Here is a 23,866-nt window from a genome sequence, read left to right as displayed (position 1 = left end):
AACTCTTTCCTGGGAGCAAGAGTCGCATCTTACTGCAGCCATATGGGGGTTTTTAAAGGAAAAACCCACAAATGCCATAAGATTACAATTCCCACACAATTTGGTTGCACAAGATCATGGTCTGATCACAGAGTGGGTACAGTCACATCCGCATGTACATTCTTCCTGAAACCTCAAGGGGGGTATCAGGGAGGGAGTGGAGTTTACACAAAGGTCACAGTGGTCCTTCCTGGAACACTTGCAACTATCCCAGTCATAGTTGAGTACATCTCTTAACAGAAATCTTTTTACATTGTTACAGGGGTGGTTGAATAATGATTGAGTCAGCTTGCCGTTGGAACTAGTTTTCTTTTTAGTTCCTTATTCTCCTGGGGCTTGGGGGATGTAAGCCTGAAGGGTTAGGGTCTTTCAGTTATATCCTTGTAATGAAAACATTTTGCAGCACTCACCTATTCTTTCTTTGTTATGTGAATTCTGTGTTTTGTACTAGGTGACATTGTGGATTTTTTTTCCTGGGAATTCGTATTTGTTGTTCTGTATGTCTTCTGCACCTGAACATGGATTTCTTTCCCTTGAATATTTTGTGTCTTTCATCTGAATTTCTTCTCCTGTGTCTCTGTTTCATGGATTATTTCTTTTCACAACATCCCAGAGTTCCTAAATTCTCAGTTTCAAGGATTTTATTTAGACTTACCACTTTATTTCTCAGAGGTCTCCAATTCTTCCATCTTGTATTCAAGCCCTGATAATGTCTCCTCCACTGGATCCATTCAGCTTTCTGTCAGACACACTGCCATTTTCATTTCAAGTTTCATTTTGAGTTTTTTTTTTTCTTCAAGATTGAGTTTTATTTCCAGATCCTGAATTGTATTACTTATTTCATCCAACAGTTGGTTTCTGTTTTCTTGGTCTTCATTCCAATGTTTAGTCATACCCTCTTTGAATTCCTCTAACATATTTAGAAATGTAACTTCTTAAAAGATGTATTTTATGTGGTGGTATTCTAATTGTACTGAAATGTGATTTTAATTGTATGTTAATAAATAAAGTTGCCCGGGGGTCAGAGCTATTAGAGCCATAGACAGAGCGCGGCGGTGGTGGCACATGCCTTTAATCCCATAGATCTCTGTGTGTTCAGGGATACAGCCAGCATTGGAGACATATGCCTTTAAGACCTAGAGGGCTGTACATACAGACAGTGACGAGGCAGTCACGTGTTTGGGTTTACAACCAATGAGAAGGCAGAACAAAAGACTATGAAAAGACAGACACACAGGAAATAGCTCTCTTTCAGGAAGCTAGGAGCTCACAGGAGGAAGGGTAAGATTTTAGCTCTGAGCTCTGACCTCTCGGCTTTCTCTTTTACATTGGTTCTGTGTTTCTTATTTAATAAGACGGTTGGTTACATCAACACTCACACACCTCTCCCTAGCCCCCTCTTTCTCTCTCTCTATGTGTGTATGTTTGTGTGTGTGTTTGATTTATGTGCACATGGGGTCCTGAGAAAGGCATGAGATCACCTGGAGCAGGAGGGACAGGTGGTTTTGAGCCTTCTTAGGTGAGTTCTCTGAAAAAGTTCTGTTCCTCTGAAAGAGCAGTATATGCTACTGACCCATCTCTCCAGCCCCTAAAATTGCTAATTTGAGTTCATTGTTTTTGTGTCATCTAATTTGTTTTTTCAATGAACACTATCACGGGAGTACTAATTTTAGAAGATACACATCATCTTGGTTTTACCTGATGTTTTTACTTTTGCAATGGGACTGGAGCAAGAAGGTTGTCACTAGGATCCTGTCCAGCTTGAACCTGTGCAGATGCTGTGTATGATGCTAAAGTCTCAGTACATTCCTATGTGAATCGATTCTGTTGTGGCAGAAGGACACTGTTCCTTTGATATCATCAGTCCCTTCCGACTCTTCCTGCCTCCTCTTCTGCATAGTGCGCTGGACAGTGAGAGGAGTGGTTTGATGAAGACATCCCACTGAGGACTTCATGTTTCCAAATTTCTCAGACTCTGCATTTTTTTCTAGTTGTAGACCTCTGTTTTACTTCCCGTCTATTGTAAGAGGAAGCTTCTATGATTATGGCTGAGCAAAGATCTGAACTATAGGTGTAGCAAAATGTCCTAAACTGTCATTTCAGTGCTGAGAAAGGGAAGTGGACATGGGCTCCCACTTCTAACCATGAAACTATCTATAATTGACACCTGCTTGCAAAAAAAATAATTAGTTTCCCCATTGATGTCTCTTTGAGTATGTTAACTGAAGAGACCCACAGACCACAGGGTGCTCCCCTCTGGACCCAGGATTAGGCACAACCCACACTCAAACACCAATTTCCAACACAAAGTAATCCAAGGTGGTTGAATCTGAATCTGGAAGGAACAGAAGCAAATAGCTTTTCAGGTCTTAATTTTGAGAGGGAAAAATGGGCAGTCAGTATCAGAATGAGCTAGGATGGGTTGGTAAGTTCTGATTGGACATGTTAATTGAAGTAGCCAAATGGGAATTTTTGGTTGCTGGTTGATGTTTTGATAATTGGATCTTTGTGATCAGCTTCAGGGATGAGTCAGGCATAAGAACGTGGCCAAATAGTTTATGGAGGCTAGCATTAGGAATGTTACCTAGTGGTTTAGCAAAGGAGAGGAAGAGGGCAAGACCTGTTGGTGCCATCTTTGACACACTTGGGCCTGCTAGAGTTCATCATTAGCCACACTGATAGGTAGGCCTCATGCTCAGAATTAGATGGCCAACAGAAAACAAATTCAACGATATTTCTATAGACTTTAACCTCAGATTTCTTCTTTGGAGGCACTTCTTTTGTCTTACTGGTCTTTTGCCTTTACAGTGTGGTTTTTAAAACTGTGACTTTATGGTTTCTGTTTGTGTATGTGCATGGGTTTCTTATGTTTTTCTTTTCTCCCTCTTTCTTTGGCTTATTTTGTTTTGTTTGTATTTTTTTTTTTTCCCTTTGGCCTGTTTGTTTGCTTTATAAAAAGAAAAAGAAAGAAAGAATGTGGATTGGGTGGATGAGGGTGGTTTGAGTATCTGAAAGAAGTTGGGATAGAGAAAACTGATCAGAATATATTGAATAAATTTTTTCCCATTAAAAACAGAGAAGAAGATTGTCACTATATTTCCTTAGAAGTACAGGTAAGAAGGGATGGGGTGTGGCTGACCAGTAGGCCACACAGGCATGCAGACAGCACAGACTTCAGATGACACTGTTAGTTTCCCAGCTGATAGGAGGCGGGGGGAGCAGAGTGTTCCTTTGTAGTGTACCTGACAGTCAAATGCAAGTCCTTATGTAATCAGGGCTTGGAGTCCCAGGGTTGTGAAATGCTACCTGTGGGACATGCACACAGCTCCAAAGGCTCCGCACGCTGATCTTCAGATGGCAGGGAGTAGCATTGTGAGGAGGTGAGAGTAAACACTCAATTAGATTTTAAAATTGGGTTTCCTTGTGTAGCATGTGATGTATCCCGGAGAATGTTTTACATACCTTTGATGTGTGCACCACATCAAAGCACTCTATGCATGTCTCTCACAGATCCAATTACTTATGCTCATTGGTAATATGAAGTGTGTCAGTTTGATTTTATATGTTTGTGAACCAATGTAATTCTGAAGATCAAGACAATATGTATAACATATCATTCAAGTCTAGTGTTGTTGTATATTGTGCTTCTGTCTGTCTGGTTGGTCCACATTTAAAAGAAGGTCGTAGAAGACCCCAATTTTTGATGTACATAAATGTATTTCTTCTTCAGGTCTATAAATATGTTTCTTATGTGAAGTAAGTTACACACATACCTAATATATATATTATAATAAAATTGTAATGATTTTATCATTACACAATGACCATAATTTTTCTTTTTTTCTTTTTGTTTTAAGTTCTGTTTTGTCTGATGTGACTAACCATCATGCTGTTTTTTAGTTTCCATCTCCATGGAATGGCTTTACCATTCCTTTGTTATAGTCTTAAAATGGTTTCTCCCTAAAGATTATGTGCTGCTTCCATATCACCTTCATAAAGACACCAAAAATGGGGTTTTTCAGGTGATTGTGTCAGGAAAATTTTCCTCACTAATGGAGTCAGTTTTATTAAAAAGGAAACTACAGAGCATATCCTTGCCAAATGCTGCCAGGTAGTGGCACCTATGAAAGACAAAGAAAGCCCTGGTCAGGTACTAAATTTTGTGCCATCATCTTAGAAATGTTGTTTTCTGGAATTTCATGACATGAGTGCCTTTTAAGTCAGCGCATCCAGTTTATGGCAATTTGTTACAGTGATGCTGATAGACAACTATCTTCACTGGTAACAAAGTTAAACACAATTACTTTTAAAATTATTTTTACTAGTAATAGTAAAACATTTCTGTGACCTTTGAATAACTGGTCTTACATAATAGAAGGTTTCAAGATATCTGCTCTGTTTTGACACCTACACTTTTATCTTTTAGATTTCAACATTTTGAAAAGGTAAACTTTTTTTTTTTTAAAGCCAGAAGTAATTAAGGGAAGGCTATTTAATATGAGTGAAAAAAGATCACATTGGAATTATTTATATTCATTAGCAATGTTAAATATGAGAGTTTGATTGTTATATGTTTGTGAAATAATACTAATTTGGAGACTGAGACAATATGACTTAAGTTTATTGTGATTCAGAGTTAGATCCAAAGGTACTGAGGAAGATTGGAGAGATTTTGAAAAGTGACGGATAGAAACAGACACTGAAGTGATTGCATCTATTTTATTACCATTAGTTACTGTGCTAGCGCACAGCCCATTCTACTTTAGGAGTTCTGAGTGCACTGCTTTGCATTTGTGGCAGCGGTCTCTCAGGCTCCAAATTAATTACCATACATCAGCACAAGTTTATACTTATGAGAAGAAATGAGTTACACAATACTTCAAACATAAAGTGAAACTGTATTAATAATATGCATGCATATTTCTAAACAAAGGTTCATTCATCCACTGAACCAAGAACGTCTTTTTGAGCAAGTGGGATAATCGATGTGACCATCAATGCACATTGTACGTAATGGAGGTGATGTTTTTGCCTGTTTATGTCTAAATTTGCACTTAAATTCAACATAGTCTCCTGATTGGATATAAATCTTTCCAAATTCTCTCCATTTGAGAGTTATATTATGTTTTTCCATAATTTCTTCTGATGTTACACATGCATCTGAAAAAAAAAAACAACACCAAAATATTATTAAATAACTCATACACGTACAGAACTGAGCCATCAAACATTAATTCTGTATTTGGAAAACCTGAATAAAACCAACATACAGAATTAGGAAATACTGAACTTTAAATGATGTCAAAATAATACATTAAAATGTGAAATTAGATTTCATCATCAAAGTTTCCTAACATCAATGAAATAAGACACTTGTATTTTAACATTTTCATGGTTGTTTTTATTGATCTAGGTATTGGGTAAAGATACAGAATTTTAACTTTGACATGTTTATGATATTCATATCTAATGTTCAGTGAGATTACCATATTTTAAATTACTGTGATTAGAAAGACAAGTCATAATTGCTCTCATAATATTCATCGTTCAGTCACAAAATGGTAACTATGAATAGTGATTATTGTATCATGTATTTTCCAATAGCTTTTAAAAATTGAGCACAAAGCTACACAGAGAAACCCTGTCTCGAAAAACCAAAAAAAAAAAAAAAAAAAAAACAAAACCAAACAACCAAAAAAAAAAAAAAAACATTGAATCTAGTAAGACTAACAAGACTCCTCCAAAGGTCCATTACTTCTCCAGTAATAAACTGTGATGATTATATTCTGTACCCTAATAAAATTTACCTGAAGATTAAAGAACAGAACAAGCCACTAGATTAAATGTAGAGGTCAGGCAGTGGTGGCACACACCTTTAAATCCAGCACTAAGTAGACTGAGACAGGAAATGACATGGCTGGACAGAGAAAGGTATACAAGTCATGAGGAGACAGGAAATAAAATCTTTTAGCTGAAAAAGCTGTTCAAACTGAGGAGTCCTAGAGGAAAGAGGTGGCTTGTTCCTTTGCTTCTCTGGTCTTTCAGCATTTACTCCAAAATCTGCTTCTGGGATTTTTATTAAAAGACCATTTAGATTTTGTGTTACATCTGGCATACAACTTATGGAGCACGAATTCAGGAAAAAGAGAACGGAACCTCAAAGGAACAGCTGGTCGACCTCATAACCATGAGAGGACCAAGAGAGCACCAGGAGAGCGAGATGGACATGCTGGAAAGTCGGATACCCAGCATCCTCCCTGCCAAGGATCCCAAGACCAGTAGCCCGGGATGGGAGGGTATGTGGGAAAAGGCAACCAAAAGCAAAAAAAAATAAAAATAAAAATAAAAATAAAATAAAAAAATAAAAAAGCCAAAAACACAAAACTCTATAAGCAACTGGACACCCACGAGCAGGAAAACCGGAACCACAGGCTCACCGACAGGGAACGGGGCTCATGCTTGTAGTCCCCTGCTCAGGCCCCAGCTACAGGAGGCCAGAATCTCTACCCCACCTAGGCTCAACTGCCTAACCGTCTGGCTAAGTTTTTGTTGCAGCCTGTCTGCAGCAAATTCTCCAGGCCCAGGATCCAAACACGCTGGAATTAGCTGTTATTGCACATACCCCCTTCTCCCCTCTATTGGTGGGTCATAGCTTTCTCTGAGACTCCTCCTCAGGCTGCTGCCACATCATCATCATCGGGCTGCTGTCACATCATCATCTGAATCATCACAGTCAGCAGATTTGGTGAGTCAATAAAGATTTCTTAAAGGGAGGAATTAGTTAAAGAAAAGTTTTTTCCCACATTAAAAAATGGGAAACATTACTATAATGGAAGACATTTGGTCTGAAAATGGAACAATTAAATCAGAGGATATTTAATGTTAATGGAATTTATATAATGCCAATTATAGGTATTATTTGTTTGATCATTTTTGTTATAGCATTAAAAAGTTGGTTAATATGAGTGCCAAGATAAAAGTTTTAGAGAAACTTGTTAAAACAGATCATAGATATATTCAGACCCAGCAGAAAAATTTAAAGGAGAACCAATCTCAACATTGAATTATAACATTACAGAGAAACAGCTGAAGGCTCTAAAACAGCCAATGTTAATCTATGCAGTAACATTACAGGAACTACCCAGTCATGGATATCATCAAGGCTGTGTAAGAGCTGACTAGATAAAAGGGTAGATTACTGAATCTACTCAGAAAAAAAGAGGATATAGATAAAACATAGATTATTGTATCTACCTTGAAAAAAAGAGAGAACTAGAAATAATAGGATGCAAGGGTAGATTATTGAATCTACTCTGAAAAGAAAAAAGGGAGGATATTAGATATGACAAGATAAAAAGATAGATAATTGAGTCTACTTTTAAAAAGCAGCTACTAGTTTTAAATATTTTACATTGGATTGATTTTTGTATAATGTATATAAATTTTGTATATTGATACAAAGTTGAGATTAATTTTGTTAGAACATACTGTACATACATTTCTAATTTATTAAATTTATTCTAATTTATTTATTTCTACTTATTAGGTGACTGTCCAGGCAGCCAGCTGTTTATGTCATTTCTCACATTTTTTGTAAGTCACTTGCTTGCACTTCCTGTTTACTCAGGTAATATTATTTCCTTCTTGTGTTTCTGAAGGAGTTGAAGATTAGATAATTATAGTTACAATTTTCCTTGTTAGTTGAAGAGTAGACAGTTATAGTTTTCCTTGTTAACAAATTCAGAAAAAAAACTCACTAGAGAGGTGTAGAGTGTGTAAGTTTAAAAAACATCAAAAGATAGTTTTTGAGTTGGTAATACAAGTTAGAGTAGAAAGTGAATTAGGTACAACACTTTGGACTCACCAAAATAGGATAAAATATGGAGAACTTTCTCTGAATCTGTCAAATGTTAATGGACTAGACATTATTAATATAATTCTTGACTGTATATATTGTATATACTTATTGTACTTATTGAATATAGTTTTTCTTATATTAGTTATACCCTTCTTTTATTATTTTAGACAAAAAAGGGGAAATGTGGTGATATATTGTTTACCCTAATAAACTTGCTTAAGGATCAGAGGACAGAGCCAGCCACTAGATTAGACATAGAGGTCAGGCAGTGATGGCACACACTCTTAATCCTAGCACTCAGGAGGCAGAGATCCATATGGATCTCTGTCAGTTCAGAGCTATCCTGGACTACATGAGATTGACTCAGTCAAGAAGAGAAACAGAGCCAGACAGTAGTGGTACACACCTTTAATCCTAGTACTTGGGAGTCATATGTCTTTAATCCAAACACTAGAAAGATTGAGACAGGAAATGACATGACTGGGTAGAGAAAGGTATATAAGGTATGAGGAGACAGGAACTAAAGTCTTTCAGCTGAGGAAAGCTTTTCAGACTGAGGAGTACTAGAGGTAAGAGGCGGCTTGTTCCTTTGTCTCTCTGATCTTTTAGCATTTACCCCCAATACCTGGTTCCAGGTTTTTTATTAAAAGACCATTTAGCAATTCGTGTTAAAATAGACTGACATGGATAAAGGTCATATGAAGGATTTAATTGAACCATTTTGTAAAAAGCAACGGCTTTGAAGAGAACATAAAAACTATTAAAGGAAATAAGAAAGGTAATGGAAAAATGAATGAAAACATTTATAGACAAGATAGAGTTGGAAACAGATTGAGACAGAAAAATTTGAAATTTAAAAGCTGTGCAAGTTAAATAAAAATAGGACTGAAAATGTCAATAGCAGCAAAATCCTGATCATTCCAAATGGCAAAGACAATGTGTTTATATGATGAAATATTGTTCAGACATCATAGATAATTTTTTATTATGTGAGTGAGAAAATGGCCATGGAGGACATTAAGTGTAATGAGCCAAAGAGAGGAAGATGAGTCTCATGTATTCTCTTTTACAGTGAAAATTAGAAAGGAAAAGTCCTCCTGATCATGTGACAGTGAGTAGTAGAGTGTGAGTGGCATGAGTGGGAAGGCACATTGATAGAGGCTGAAAGACATAAGTGAAGTTAATCAAACACGGGAAGACAAGTCCTTTGTGTCTTTTCTCACAAAGTGGAAAGAAAAGCTAAAATTCCTCTTGACTGCCTGACAGTGATTAGTAGAATTAGGTGACATGTCTAAAGGAAGGGGAGGGTGCATGAGAGATGCTGGCTTTAGTTACAGCAAAGTGTATACAGGTATGGAAATAGTATGCTGGCATGCAGTTTTATGGACAACAATACATGTTAATAAAAGCTAAATGATGAATAACATGTAATTTTTCAACTATTTTTTATAAAAAATTTAATAATCTTGCTTTCTTCAAATGCTGATATTTGGCAATCATGCACTCCATAAAATAGTAATTATAATATGTGAATGTGTTATTATAAAGAGAAAAATATCTCAATTATGAAACTGACTTTCCCACTGTCTATGAGAATGAAATACTTACGTAAACACTTTGGTGGGTCTGACCACTCTCCATTTCTACATGTTATATTCTTACTGCCCTCCATTTTATAAAGGGACTGGCACTGATATTCAATTGATGATGATGGTGGGTATTCTGGCAATGGGAAGGAGGTGATGTCTCCATTGTCAATAGGTGGAGGAGGCCCACATTTCCCTGCTGAATTTAAGAACACAGCATTTGAATGTTTGAGAGATCAAATCAAAGTACAGACTTAAACAGAACCAATGAAAGTACAGTGCTAAACACAATATCAAGACTTTAGTGATTTCTGGCTACAGAAATGATTGCTTGAATAAAGTTCAATCATATAAACTGAGAAAATATGCTATACTTATTTATGAAGAAACTCTGAGAAGAAAAACATCAAAAGAAGATAAAATTAGTTAAGTGAAATTTTACCTTAGGTGAGCAGCACAGAATATATTGATAACTGATATTGTGGCTATGATAACACCTGGCAAAAGGAACTCCTAAAAGGAAATGTTTTCAACTCTTTGATTTTGGCTCACAATCTGGGGGTACAGTCATTATGCTCTGGAAGTCATGGTGGTGAGAGCATGAAGCATCTGGTCAGCTGTGTTTGCAGTCAAGAAGCAGAGAGAATACTGTTGATGATCAGCTCACTCCCTTCCTGTGAGTCAGAGTTCTCAGCCCATGGAATGATGTTGCCCAGTGTAGTGTGTCTTCCCACTGCAGTTAACCCAGTCTAGTTAACCCAGTTTAGTCCACTCAGTCTAGTAAATGCTCACAGACATTCCCAGAAGCCTGTCTAATGGGTGATTCCTGATGACAACCAGTATCCACCATCGCATGAGATGACAAGTGTTGGTGCAGATTGGAGGAAATCCTTAACGGAGGAAAGAAAGTCTCCCTGTTTAACTAAAAACCAAGGTTACTTCTTTTCCTCCCATTCCCTTTAAATCAATTTCCTTACATTATACAAGATTCAGGTTTTTTTCCTGAGATTGTAAAATCAGGCACCAATTGTTATTCTTTTGTTACCTAAAACCAAAGCCCACCACCTCAGCTATTTCTCACACCTATCTATGAATCGTGATGACCTATACTTGTTTATTGTCTATTTCATCAAATTATGGACTAAAATATTAGTTTTAAGGTGTTCTCTCAAACAGCACTGTGGGTGTGTTCACCATACCCAGTTTTATGAACATTATATAAACCAGCTATAGAACACAGATAATTTAAATGGCAAAGAAAATTGTGCAAACATCTTATTTATAACATGGAGCTGAAGATACCTCTCTAGCTATTTTTCATCCTTCACCCTTCCTTCTCATATTCTTCCTTCTTTTATCTAATTCTTTTTTTAAGGAAAGAGAGTGAAATCACAGGAGAAATGATCTCTTTGAAGTACCCGAAAGGTACAACTGAATAGATTAAAACAACTTCATATAGGTATGCATATTTGTTAACATATTTTATTTTTAAATAGGTTTCACTTATTTTATTCATTTTATATAGTACCACATAATTCTATAAAAACAATAGATAAAATGTGTGATTCTGTTATAGGATATACACTAGTTATCGATTCACTTACTATAACAAACAGGTAACTAGCTCAAGTATCTTCCCTGAGCCAGACCAGGCTGAAATACTATAAGAGCCAGAGGGGATGAAGGACACCAGGGGAACAAGGACTTCTAAACACACTTGGATAAATGCACTCATAAGGTCTGTGACATTATGTGCAGAGCATGCACAGGTCTAAGCTAGATGTAGTCCAACCCTGACAGGGAAGTGGACACAAACCCTGAAGCTATCTGCAATTGATTACAGTGCACAACAGAAAAACATTAGTTTTCTCCAAGGTTGTTTCACTTGGTATACAAACCATGCATAATGACATGTTCCATGCGTAGCACAAAACAAATTCAATGGCGTTCTTGCAGCCTTTTTTAAAAATGAAATTTGCAAGTCCTTTGCATGTTGTGTTACAGTTTGTATGTTACAAGTCCTTTGCATGTTATGGTTTCCAGTTTTGTGTTTATGAGATTTCTCTGTGTGTGGACTTCTGTGTTTCTTTTCATTTTTCCTTGCCTCTTTTTCTTCCATTTGCTTGTTTTGTTTTATTCTATTCCATATTGTTTTTATTTTATCTTATTCATATTTTTAGATGCCTGTTTGTGAGAGAGAGAGAGAGAGAGAGAGAGAGAGAGAGACAAGGTGTGGGTTTATGATGAGGGGAGATAGGGAGAATCTTGGAGAAGATAGGGAAAGGGGAATTCGTACATTGTATGGAAATAAAGCTATTGTCAATTAAAATATTTTAAAAGTAATTACAAGCTTTCTATTTTATTGTTAATTACTTTGATAGGTTTAATGATATCCCCCACCTGAAGCTATATTTTATGCTTCCAGACTGAAGATTATTACTTTATAAGTCAAAGTAACTTTAGAATTGTGATTAAGGATTTTGAGACAGGAGTTATCTTAGATGATCTGCTATGACAATACAATGCAATGGTGGAGGTAGGGATAGTGAGGTGGAAATGTTCATATATGACAAACTACTGAGTTCTGAAATTGAAGGAGGATAGCCCTCACCAAACAAAACAAGTAAAATCTTGCTACTAAAAAGGCAGATGGATAGAACCCCTCTCAGAGAAAAAAAAAAAACAAAAACAGGAGGCCAGCACTTTGACTTCAGCCCAGAGACACTACCTTGGATCTCTGGTCTTCAAAACCATAAGGGAATGGATTTATACTGTTTTAGTCCTCCAAATCTGTAGTGACTTGTCATGGTAGTCAGATAAAGAAATCCACTCGCCCCAGGGAAATGATATACCATTTTGTAAGAGTTCTAATGCTAGAAAAAAAAAATACTTTCTTGTTTTCCTCCTGTGGTGATATTTTATTTGTGCTGAAATGTGGTGATATTTCATTTGTGCTTTAGTAAATAAAGCTTGCCTGGAGATCAGAGGAAAAAGGCCAGCCATTATAAGTAAACAAAGAAGTCAGGCAGTGGTAGCACATGCCCTTGATCCCATCACTTGCAGGCAGGATCTCTATGTGTTCAAGGCATCATTGGAAACAGAGCCAGGTGTGGTGGCACAGGCCTTAAATTCCAAAACTAGTTAACCATGGAGGTCTGGAGATATGTACAGACAGACAGGAAGTGACAGAGCTGTGTAGGAAGAGGAAGTAGTGTAGCTGAATGGAGAGAGCAAATGAGACGGCAGAACAGCAAGGCATATAGGTGTGGGTAGACAGGAAGTCACGGCATTTGGAAGCTGCAGAGTTGGTGAGGTAAGGTTGGCTGGTGGCTTTCCCTACTTCCCTGATCTCGCTAAGGCTTTCACCTCTATATTTGGCTCTGTGTTTTTTATTTAATAAGAGCATTTAGAAATTCGTCTATATCCTCCAATAAACTTTATCAGCTGATGTTTATAAACATACCCAGTGTAATCAAACCTGACTGCTGTCTTTTTTGGTAATAGTTGAAAATCATTACATTTAATTTTGTTTTGTTATGTGCAGCACTGTTCTCCAAAATGTGTATGTGTGCACCACCTGCACACATGGCATCCTGAGATGTAAGAAGATGGCAATGGAAAATCCAGAACTGGAGGTACAGAGGGTTGTGAGCTGGCACATGGGTGCAGAAAACCACAGTCCTCTTTAAGAGCACTCAGCATCCTTAAGTGCTGGTCCATCCCCAGCCTCTCATTTTCATTTTGAACATATATGGTATTTAAACTGAAAGAACAAAGGCTTTGGAAATTTTGATTTTGCTCTGTTTTGAAACCTTTTTGTCCTCCACATACTTTATGTTCTATCAAAAATAAAAATACAAAAGAAGGAACCCGGTGGTAGTTTTAAGTTTATAATTGCAAGAGTATCTTTTATAACTAGAGGGCCAAAAGTAATGTTAAAACTGATGGAACATTTAAAGATGTCTATGCATACTTAGTATTTCCAAAAAGGTCCAAAAGCTCTGTATCTAACTGTATCTAACAATAAAAATGAGCATTAAAAAAAAAAGGATAAAAAGACTAAATGGAGACACTCCATACTAGTCTCTTACTCCAAAGCCTAGAACCAGGTTCTGTGAAATCATCAAAGAGATAGAAACACTACAGGAGAAAGAGACCTGTAATATTACGTGCAAGGGACTGTAGACTACAACACAGTACACTGTAACAGTGCTTTGCTGGGTAGTAGACTCTCCAGCAGAGGAGAAAGTGTGAATGAGACAGCTACAGAAGCCCCTGTTGGTAAGGATTCCAGCAACCTCATCACAGATCAAGATAACCAGGCAATGGGGGAAGAGGCATGCTATCTCAGAGCTCATGTGGGGTAAATTCTTAAAATCTGTACCCTTTGCTCCAGGGGAGACAACTATGAACCATTTGATGATAATAAAATGGAAAATCTAGAAGAAACAAATTCTGATTACTGATGACCCATCACACACTGAAGCATAGACTGTAAAGACGTGTGTGTGGACAAGTGAGACTGAAGGAGCACTAAGTCTACCCAAAAGAAAGCTGGGGTCAAGTGGAGTAGGTGTTTAATTCTCGTTAAAAGGATTAGCATTTCTTTTCAGACTCCTCAGAACTTTGGGGAGGCTGTCATTTATAACTACATACAGGCACGTATTTCTGAACATAGACTACATGTTTGCACTGGTGATCACTTTGCTATGTTTGATAAATGTAATTCAAGGTATCATATTATTTTATGCAACTCACAACACTATTCAAAGAGTTTATTATAATGAAGAGTTACTTGAAAGATATTTGCAGCTAGGAATGGCAATTCTTGTCTGACATCCCAGCATTCTGGATAAGACAAAATGATCCTCATTGATTTGAAGGAAAAGATGGGCTACATAAATGAGTTTCAGGTCATCCTGGGCTTCAACTAATACTCTATATTAGGTTTAACTATAGGAATAGTTTAGGCATGTTTTCATTATGCTTGCAGAATATAGAATCTTTAAATCAAAATAATATATTCAGTTAGTGGCAAGACAATAACATTCACTTTCAAAGGTACATAATTTACAATGCTGTTAATAATGCCAGGAAATCCTTGCCAATATTGTGATCAATTTAAAAGATAATACTTTCATTAGCATTTCCTCAAAGTCTTTTGGGATTAAAAATGTGCAAATTACAGTTCATGTTTATAACTCATTTTAGGTCTTTTTTTTTTTTTTATCTCTTTAACCATTTCTTGTATTCCTATGAATCATGGTTTTGCAGACAGAAAAAGGTTTTGTTTTATCATGAGCAGTCTGTCTTCAGAGTGTACTCACATAGTATTTCTACTTATGACATCCACTTGAATTAGGCACATAAACCTGGTATATTTAGATACCACTTTAGACACAGCTGTGACTCAAATAGAAATGACAAGTGATAAAAGTCAGTAGAAAGACCTGTATTTAACCTGTAACAGTATTGTTGATTTTAAACATTGCAGATCATGACAGGATCTGAGAGCACAGTGTTGTACTTACTGGTGGATACACATTTGGGAGGAATGGACCAGCCCTCTTCAGTACACTCGATGGTGTTCTGATTATTTTGAAGGCTGTAGCCTTCATTGCAAACAACTTGTACAATATCACCTTGTAAGTGTGTTTGTCCTGAAGATGTAGAATTACCATTTTCCACAAAAGGAAAGAAACATAGCCCTTCAGAAGAAAAAAAGATTAATTCACAAGACGGAAAAAGTTAATAGAAAGTTAGATTGCATATTTAAACATTTTTAAAAGAAAGACAACTGAAACCAACTATACAAATATTTTCTGAAGCTTGCCAACTTAAGTTGGTCTAAGATGTGAATTTTTCCCAGGGATTTCATGTCTCCACTTTGGAAATAGTTTTTCAAATTAAATATTTTTCCACTTACAAACTTCTCTATATGAAATAGTATTTTTCATATACATGGTTTCTTTTATTTCTGAATGCTTCTTCAAGAAGGGATGACTCTTGCTACCTGCTTCACTGATTTATCTATCCAGTTTCCTATCATTCACTGATAGGAAATAGGGTCAATGTATTATAGATAACAAGTCCAAGGATGTAGTGAATTTTGGAAAATACAAAAGTAAACCATCTTTCCATGGAATATTTGAGAGAAAACATAATTCAAACACAGTGGTTATATGAAGCAACTTTTTTTGCACATAAAAAGAATGGATAGAATGCTATTAAGTAGATGTTTGACAATATCTGTTAGTTGTCAAATACATTCATCTTCAGCTTTCAATTAGTAATTTTCTTTTGTAGATCACATGTTGGTCATATGTTCCACATTGTATTTTCGCAAGAAAAATAGCACAGAACATAAAGACTGCGCCTGCCCCTTTCACAGCCCAATACTGTGACTTTCCAGACCCCATGAGCCCCTCTTACAGGGTTCATATAAATAAGAAACATAGTTTTTCTCATTCAGTGTTCATCTAAGGATGGGCATTTACTCACTGAGACACTTTGGTGTTGGTAACCATCCTGCGTCTGTGCACGTTATGCGGGTCCAGAAGGAATTTGTAGGAGACACAAAATTATATTCACAGGAGTAGTAGAAAACCTTCCCACTAAGAACAGGGGAAAATGCTTCATATTTCTTTTCATCATGTAGTATCCCATGGCTTATTTTGGGGAAATCACAATATCTCACTTGGAAAAATAAAACAAAAGTAAAGAAGTAAATACTAATCACCACTGAGAATCATCAGTTATACATTTTTTTGCATTTGATGATAATTTTTCCTTTCATCTGGCTTCAGTGGATACAGTTTAAGTGTTTTCTGGTGTATCATTTGATTATCAAAGAATAGAGTGACCTTCAAACATCTCATAAATAAGAATAAAAATTTCTCTGTGAAATCCACTACCGTGTTTAATTAGCCAGCACTCTTGAGTATGTGGATATTTGAGGATGCTATTATTAATAAATATGAAGTTTATAGTTTGGCTTGATATGAATTATAAAGTTTTTGGGCAATATTCAGAAAGATACCCCAACAGGACTTTTTAAAAACTGACACAGGATGCTAACACAGATCCCTGACTGCACAGTGAGTAGTGGCTGGATGAGAGGACTCTGCTTTAACATCCTCCCTCATTGCTCTCACTGAGGTCATTGATATATCTACCAGGATTTTCTCTGGTGTTTGTCTCAAGGGAGTGGTAAACATGCTGAGTATTTAGTTTAGTATGATATATACAGAAACATAATTTTTATTTTGTCAGTTTTCTCAATAAATGTAGTTTCATTAAAAATAGCAAGGCACAAAGAATCAGAAAGACCAATCCAATAAGATAAAAATGCAACTAAATTCTGGTGACATTAGGTATCTATCTATCTATCATCTATCTATCTATCTATCTATCTATCTATCTATCTATCTATCTATCTCTCCCAAGAATAATGTGGATAATTGTATGTGTATGTGTGATATATACATATAAAGGCATAAACACATTAAAACAATTAACATGTAAATTGTTAGGTCTTTTTATTGAATTTTACAATTTTCTACATGTATACATTTGTAGACTTCTGTTTTAGGAAAGTTAGTCCACATGAAATTTTATAGAACACAAAAATCATATACTGCTCTTACATGCACATTGTACAGCTTCCCTCATTATCAATTTAATTTTTACCCAGACTACATAGTGTATACTGAGAATTTTGACAATATTTTGTAGTAATATCCTCACAAATAGTGAAACATTTTATTTTTATTTACTGAGAGTTAATTCTCAATGTTACATGACATTTACAATTGTTTTTCTTGTGTTAGCCTTGTGGAACCTGATGTTGCTAACCTGTTATATTTTATGTTAGGTATTTTTGAAGATATTGATGGTAGAAACTCCGTGTATCCTGGTACTACTTTGTTTCAGATATCCTTTGTCTGTCTCCCAAATGGACAGGACTTTATTTGCATTCACTTATTTGTGTATGTTCTTGTCTTTTCTAAATAACATTGCTACTGTCCTCCAACTCTATTCCAAGTGCCTTCAAAACACTTCCTACACCACTCACCTAACAGCGATGCTGCTGGCTGTGAACATTTACCTCCCTTGTCTTCTTTAACTGAACCACTACCAAAATGAAAATAATTATTCTCCCTGTACATTCTGAAAGAAATTTACAAATATCTTTAGTGTAGGATACACACACGCACACGCACACACACACACACACACACACACACACACACTCACACACTCACACACACTCTCACACACACACACACTCTCACACACACTCACACTCACACACAAATACATATTTGCCTTGCAATCTATTTGCTTGTTTGTGTTTTGCTCTTTTAATACCACAGTGTGTCCTGCTTGTGGATTAAATTTCCTTGGCAGTTTTCTTGGTGCTTAATGAAGCTTGATACATAATAAGTATTTCGCTGCTAAAACCACGTAAGGTTTTCTGCTCATGTGAAAACATGACTTTAGTGTGTTGACTTTGCTGTTTGGTCAATATGTGGACAGGTAACAAAACAAAATGCAGTTCACACAGGTATTTGACTTCAGGCAGCTTGGGATGGAGAGTCACTGACTCTTCCCCAGGAGGCTTAATTCTCCTTCACCTTCCTTTTCTGGGGTTATCCTAAGTCCTTATATCATCCACACAATTGGCATTTTCCTTCCTCTTCTTTCCCCTTCTATAAATTCCTTCTTAACGTTGTCTCTCAATGAGGTTTAAAGTATGTAGATAATCTATGATGGTCTTTGAACATCTGCCCTTCACTTCAGGCTTACCAGGTGTGCTGTACTGTCTGGAAAATTTTATGTGAGATCCGTATCTTCTGCTTTGACTAACATTGTTCACCAAGAATACAATAAGCCAAAGTAAAATAATAAATTGAAAGAGATGGATTGTTAGGTAGATTATATACATATCTATATCTACATATCTTATATATGTCTCTCTAGATCTTATATATGATACACAGAAAAAAATGCCTGGTAGAAATATGTCAAATTGGCTGTCCAGAATAACCTGAAGAAAGAGATGACGCAAGCTTTTTTTTTTTTTTTCTTATGGCAGCCAAGTGTCTTTCCAAAAAACAGAGCCATGAGGATTCCAGTTAAAAAACAAAAGTCACAGAGAGGTAACATCATGAAATTGGGTTGCAGATTTCCCACAGAAACTGAGTAAGCATGTTAAGGTAACTGCTGGACTTCCCCACCTGGATTCCCAGGAAGAGTAAAGAAAACAACAGAAAGATCAGCCATGGGGTGGGCAGTTGGAAACTCCAGCTCACTGTTTCAACTTTTCCAATTTCTGTGGGAAGTTCTGAGCACCTGATTTGATCATGTTACTATTTTTTCTTACTTAGAAGCATCATTCAAGAGGGCTCTCAGAGGGGAAGTCCCCCCAGATGGCTGCCATAAATTAGCTAACCTAGAGAATTAATGTTGGACATCTTGAGGGCCTGAAATAGTATTTTTTTTTTCTGTCTGTCTTTCTGTCTGCTGATCTTTCATTCATTTGTCAACCTCTTACTTGCTACTTATTCTTTGACTTGCTTCATTTTTAGTAAACGTATTCATTCAAAATCAAAGGTGTGATTATTCTAGGTCATTATCCAGACTCCACAGAATAGCAGACGCACACTATTTACTAATAAAATAGTATGAACTGAGCTAGCTGCATTTAGGGACACACACACACACACACACACACACACACACACACACACACACACATGCAATAACAACTAGTCATAAAAGAGGCCAGGAGTTTGAGAACAAAGAGGTGTATATGGGATGGTTTGTAGGTAAGGAAGGGAAGAAAGAAATATATTATAAACGTAAAATTTTTTAATGTAAAAAAAATAATGAAAGCAAAAATTTTCTGCCATTTGGCAGGATGGAATTTTTCTCTTATTGGGGGGCTGCTCTCTAATGATTACCACTAAAAGTGAAATGTGGTAACAAAATAAAATGAGTTTTAATCTGTGAAATAATGTTATAAAATTTGTAAGGATGGATCTTAAAAATAATTATCCTGGTACCGGGTTTCTCCCTAACTCATTACTAGCCTCCTCTGTCAAGATGTCACTTTCATTGTTCTCCCTTTCCATCTCTCCCCCAACTCAGCCATCCTGATCCCTCATGCTCCCATCCCCTTCCCCTCCCCACTCCTCCCCCCTCCCCGTTTACTCAGGAGCTTTGTACTATTTCCCTTTCCTAGGGCAATCCATGTGTCTGTCTCTTAGAGTCCTTCTTGTTACCTAGTTTCTCTAGGGCTATGGATTGTAGCCTGGTTATCCTTTTCTTTATATCTACTGTCCACTTAATGAGTGATTACACACCATGTTTTTCTTTCTGTGTCTGGGTTACTTCACTCAAGATGACTTTTTCTAGTTCCATGATCCCAGCTAAGACTCCTAACAAATAGTGGAGAGAGTGCCTGAACTGGTCTTCTCCTGCGATCAGATCGGTGACTATCCTAATTCTCATCATAGAGCCTTCATCCAGTAACTGAGGGAAGCAGATGCAGAGATCCACAGCCAAGCATTGGGCCAACCTTTGGGAGTCCTGTTGAAGAGAAGCAGAGGAATTGTACTAGCCAGGGGGATCAAGATCATGATGGAGAAACCTAAAGACAGCTGAGCTGAGCTCCTAGGAGCTCACCAACTCTAGACCTATGACTAGGGAGCCTGCATGGGACTGACCTAGGCCCTCTACATGTGGGTGACAGTTGTGTAGCTTGGTCTGTTTGTGGGTCCCCTAGCAGTGGGACCAGAATCAGTTCCTGGCACAGGAGCTGGCTTTTTTTTTTGAACATGTTCTCTGTGGTGGGATGCCTTGCTCAGCCTTCATGTAGTGGGGAGGAACTTAGTCCTGCCTCAACTTAGTATAGGATGTGTTGTTGACTCCAATGGGAGGCCTTACCCTTTCCAAGGAGTGGATGAGGGGTGGAGAAAGGAGGTGAGAGAAGAGAACAGGAGGAGAGGTGGGAGGGGAAATGTGGTTGGTATGTAAAATAAATAAATAAAATTTAATATTAAAATAACTAATCTGTTCCCATCCTTTTAACTTATGTGAGAAATGAAGAACTATGTAAATTAGCTTTAATCATATGTAAAGATTAGCAAAATGCAAATAGTAGAAAAAAATCTTTCTGAAGCCAGAGTCGAGTACATTGACTAAATTTCAGAATCCAACTCCATCTTTAAGGCATCGTTTGTGGTTCTGTGGATGTGGTGGAGTTGTGGAACCCTGGGGGATCCTCTTCAGACACAATCTTAATATGGAAGTATTATAAGCTCCTTCTACTCTCTACATTCACTGGAAAGATCAGAAAAGAGCCAAGTGTTGGCATTTTGGTGGTTTACAAAACAAAAAACAAAACAAAACAAAAACCCCAAAAAACAGTGGTCTTCTTTGTCTTATTAAAGACATTTCCATTAGGTGAATGATAATTTGATTGTTTGACCTCGAAAACGTGACTCATTTTAATGACTATGAAGTTAAAATATCTAATCTGTGAAGATGAAATCAACCTCACAGAGATCCTGAGATGTTCAGAGTCCGTGGGAACTTTGTCCTGGTCAGTGGCTTTGTTTAATTTAAGTTGAATTTTATTTTGAAAATTATTTATGCATTTAAAAAATATTTTTTTTCATTTTCTCCAAATCATACTTAGAGGCTAATCACACTTTGAAGTTTAGAAAACAAAGAAAAATCTTTTTATTCAATTTTCCTAAAGAAAGAAATCTACTCTACGGGAGTCTGCTTAAGGAGCATTAGGGAAATTTATTAGGATATAAATTGAGGAAATACACTCATGAATACAGAACCAAGTAGACAGCTGAAGTTGTCCTCTGATCTGACTGGAAGCAAATCCACCTGCCAGTTTGATCACACTGATCACACCAGGAAGCAGGAAGCAGGGAGAAGGGAGAAGGGGCCTCAAGATCCCTCTCCCTTTCCTTTTAAGAAGTCACCTACAAGCCGGGCGTTGGTGGCGCACGCTTTATCACATCGGAGCAGAGCAGCGGATCTCTGTGAGTTCGAGCATCCTGGCTACCAAGTGAGCTCAGAAAGGCAAAGCTACACAGAGAAACTGTCTGAAAAAAAAAAAAAAAAAAAAAAAAAAAAAAAAAAAGAAGTAACCTACAATGGCAAGAAGCACTGCTTCCTTTGGGTTGTAGAACCCAAGGTGGAGAAAATACCACTACATTTTCCTTTTAAATGTTTATCGGAACTATAACTACAAATCGATTAGTTTTTATCATTCAATATGTTTCCTATTTTTCACTTAAAATATTTTATAGTTTATTATCTATTTCCAATGTTTTTAAATAAAATTTAAAATAAATGAAAATATTCTCATACACATGCAGCGAATAAATACATTTGATTAGGAAGTACCTGTTTCAAATCTGTTTCCACTTACCTTCACCTTTGGCAGTAGAAAGCCATAAGGTTAGAAACAGTTTGGCTAAGAGCAACATTCTAGACCACCCCATCTTCTAAAACCTAAAGCTCTCCAGCAGTGGTGGTGCTTCTGGGAATCCTGTCATTAAAGGTACTGTGGGTGACTTTGAAATTCAGTGCACTACTGGCAGCTAGCTAGTTTGGTAAATATCAAAGGTCACAAGAGAGGGGCAAAACAAACAATGTTCAATTAGAGTTTTCATATTAGTACTCTAAGTTAATCATTTTACGTTTATTAAGCAATAAAATGGCATCCAATTTCTTTTTGCCAGTCTCCTAGGCAATCAAACTGAAGTATTCAGAAAGGAAGATGAGAGATTATGTTTCATTTTGCCTTTGTATAGGTATCATAGCTGAATAGGACTGTGGATTGATTCTCTTTCTTGGAAGCTTGTCTGACAACTTCTGGTACCACGAATGCTAGTCCTCAGTGAGGAAGCTTTCAGGAAAGCTCTCTCTCTGGGTCCTTCAGACTCTGTGGTGAAGTACATGGAGTCTTCCATCAGCAGTAGAGACTTATCTTCTACCTGTTGGGAACAACCAACTGTAATTAACAGTAGTCTGTAATGTTTTGGAGTCCAACAACTGAGAAGAGTGTTTCTCTTGCCTAATATTAGTGTTTCTTAGATAGTCATTGTCAACATAGTAGAGAAATTTTTATTTAATATGTACATTTATACATGAATTATATGAATTATAGAACACTTATATGATTATAGTTTTAGGAAGTGGGTATTTAATAGTATTTTTCCTTATGACTTTCTCATATATTCTTATTTTAATCTCCCTCTTGTAATTATGTCTTTCAGCTCTATGTTATTAGGATCTCTACTTTTTTTGACATTTTTTCCATCAGATCATCTGTATCCTGCTTTTCATCTTTCCATTGCTCACCCACCTTACTTCTCTGGCAATGGTCTGTATTTACTTTACTGGATTCTGCAATTATTCTAGGATATGAAGATTTGAAGGTAGGAGTCTCTGACAAGAGAGAATTTGTGAGACATTTGTCTTTCTGGGTTTGGCTTACATCATTCAATATGATCTTTTCTAGTTTGCCATTTACTGAGAAGTTTATGATTTCAATTTTCTTCACAGCTGAACAGTATTCTATAGTGTACATGTAAGTAATTTTCATGATCCATTCATCAGTTGAAGTACCTCTAGGTCGCTTCCATTCACTAACTATTAAAAATATATCAGTAATGAACAAAGCTGAACAAATATATGTGAGACAGTGTGTCAGGACATTTTGCCATAAGCCATGTCATAGTATGGCTGGGTCACTCAGTGGATTTGTTGAGAATTCTCCCCATTGACTTCCACTATAGTTTCAAAAGGTTTCACTTTTTCTCACACCCCTCCAGGATTTGTTGCCATTTTGTTGTTGTTGTTCGTGGTGGTGGTGGTCTTTGATGTTCTGATGGAGTAAGATGAAACCTCAAACCTGTTTGGAGTCACATTTTCTTAATTGCTAGCGTTCACGAACTTTTTTTGAGATATTTTTTAGCCATTGCTTTTTCTTCTTTTGAGAACACTGTGATGATCACAGGCCTGTTTTTGAAAGGGTCATTTAGCTTTGTTTGTTTGATTCTTTTGTCTTTTGAGTTCTTTATATATTCAGATATATATATATATATCCTGAGGTTTTCCGGTGTCCTGCTTAGCCATGTGGTCAGGATGAATCTCTCCCAACCATGGTCCTACAGCTGCTTATAAAATAAAATTACTCAGAGGCTTATATCAACTACAAACTGTTTCGTCTATGGCTCAGGCTCATTATTAACTAGCTCTTACAAAGTAACTCAACCCATTTCTATTAATCTATGTATCTCCACATGTTCTGTGGTTTTACCTGTGTCCCATTACATCTTGCTTCCTAGGC

The 23,866-nt window shown here is 36.7% G+C and overlaps 1 protein-coding gene across 1 annotated transcript; it reads right to left on the bottom strand.

The window, feature by feature from the left end:
- Nucleotides 1–4,643: 4,643 nt before the first annotated feature.
- Nucleotides 4,644–22,094, bottom strand: LOC114707202 (complement factor H-related protein 2-like). The gene is made up of 5 exons (XM_028889869.2): nucleotides 21,941–22,094; nucleotides 15,985–16,179; nucleotides 15,015–15,191; nucleotides 9,506–9,682; nucleotides 4,644–5,199 (listed from the first exon to the last, which is right to left on the bottom strand). The coding sequence occupies exons 1-5, from the start codon at nucleotides 22,011–22,013 to the stop codon at nucleotides 4,979–4,981; spliced, it is 843 nt and encodes a 280-aa protein (XP_028745702.1). The 5' UTR covers nucleotides 22,014–22,094; the 3' UTR covers nucleotides 4,644–4,978.
- Nucleotides 22,095–23,866: the final 1,772 nt, after the last annotated feature.

This window comes from Peromyscus leucopus, chromosome 15 (genome assembly GCF_004664715.2).
Source record: "Peromyscus leucopus breed LL Stock chromosome 15, UCI_PerLeu_2.1, whole genome shotgun sequence".
In the NCBI taxonomy this organism is placed as follows: Eukaryota; Metazoa; Chordata; class Mammalia; order Rodentia; family Cricetidae; genus Peromyscus; species Peromyscus leucopus.
The sequence above is the reverse complement of the archived record's forward strand: the minus strand, read 5'-3'. Positions and strand labels throughout refer to the sequence as shown.

Bases quoted from the DNA above. Each gene is read 5' to 3' on its own strand.
- LOC114707202 (XM_028889869.2), bottom strand. From the start codon at position 22,013: ATGGGGTGGTCTAGAATGTTGCTCTTAGCCAAACTGTTTCTAACCTTA. The intron at 15,192-15,984 runs GTGAGTAAATGC...TTTCTTCTGAAG, and splicing joins ACCAACACCAAAGTGTCTCA to GGCTATGTTTCTTTCCTTTT. The intron at 9,683-15,014 runs GTAAGTACAACA...TCTTAAATTCAG, and splicing joins TCCCAAATGTGTATCCACCA to CAGGGAAATGTGGGCCTCCT.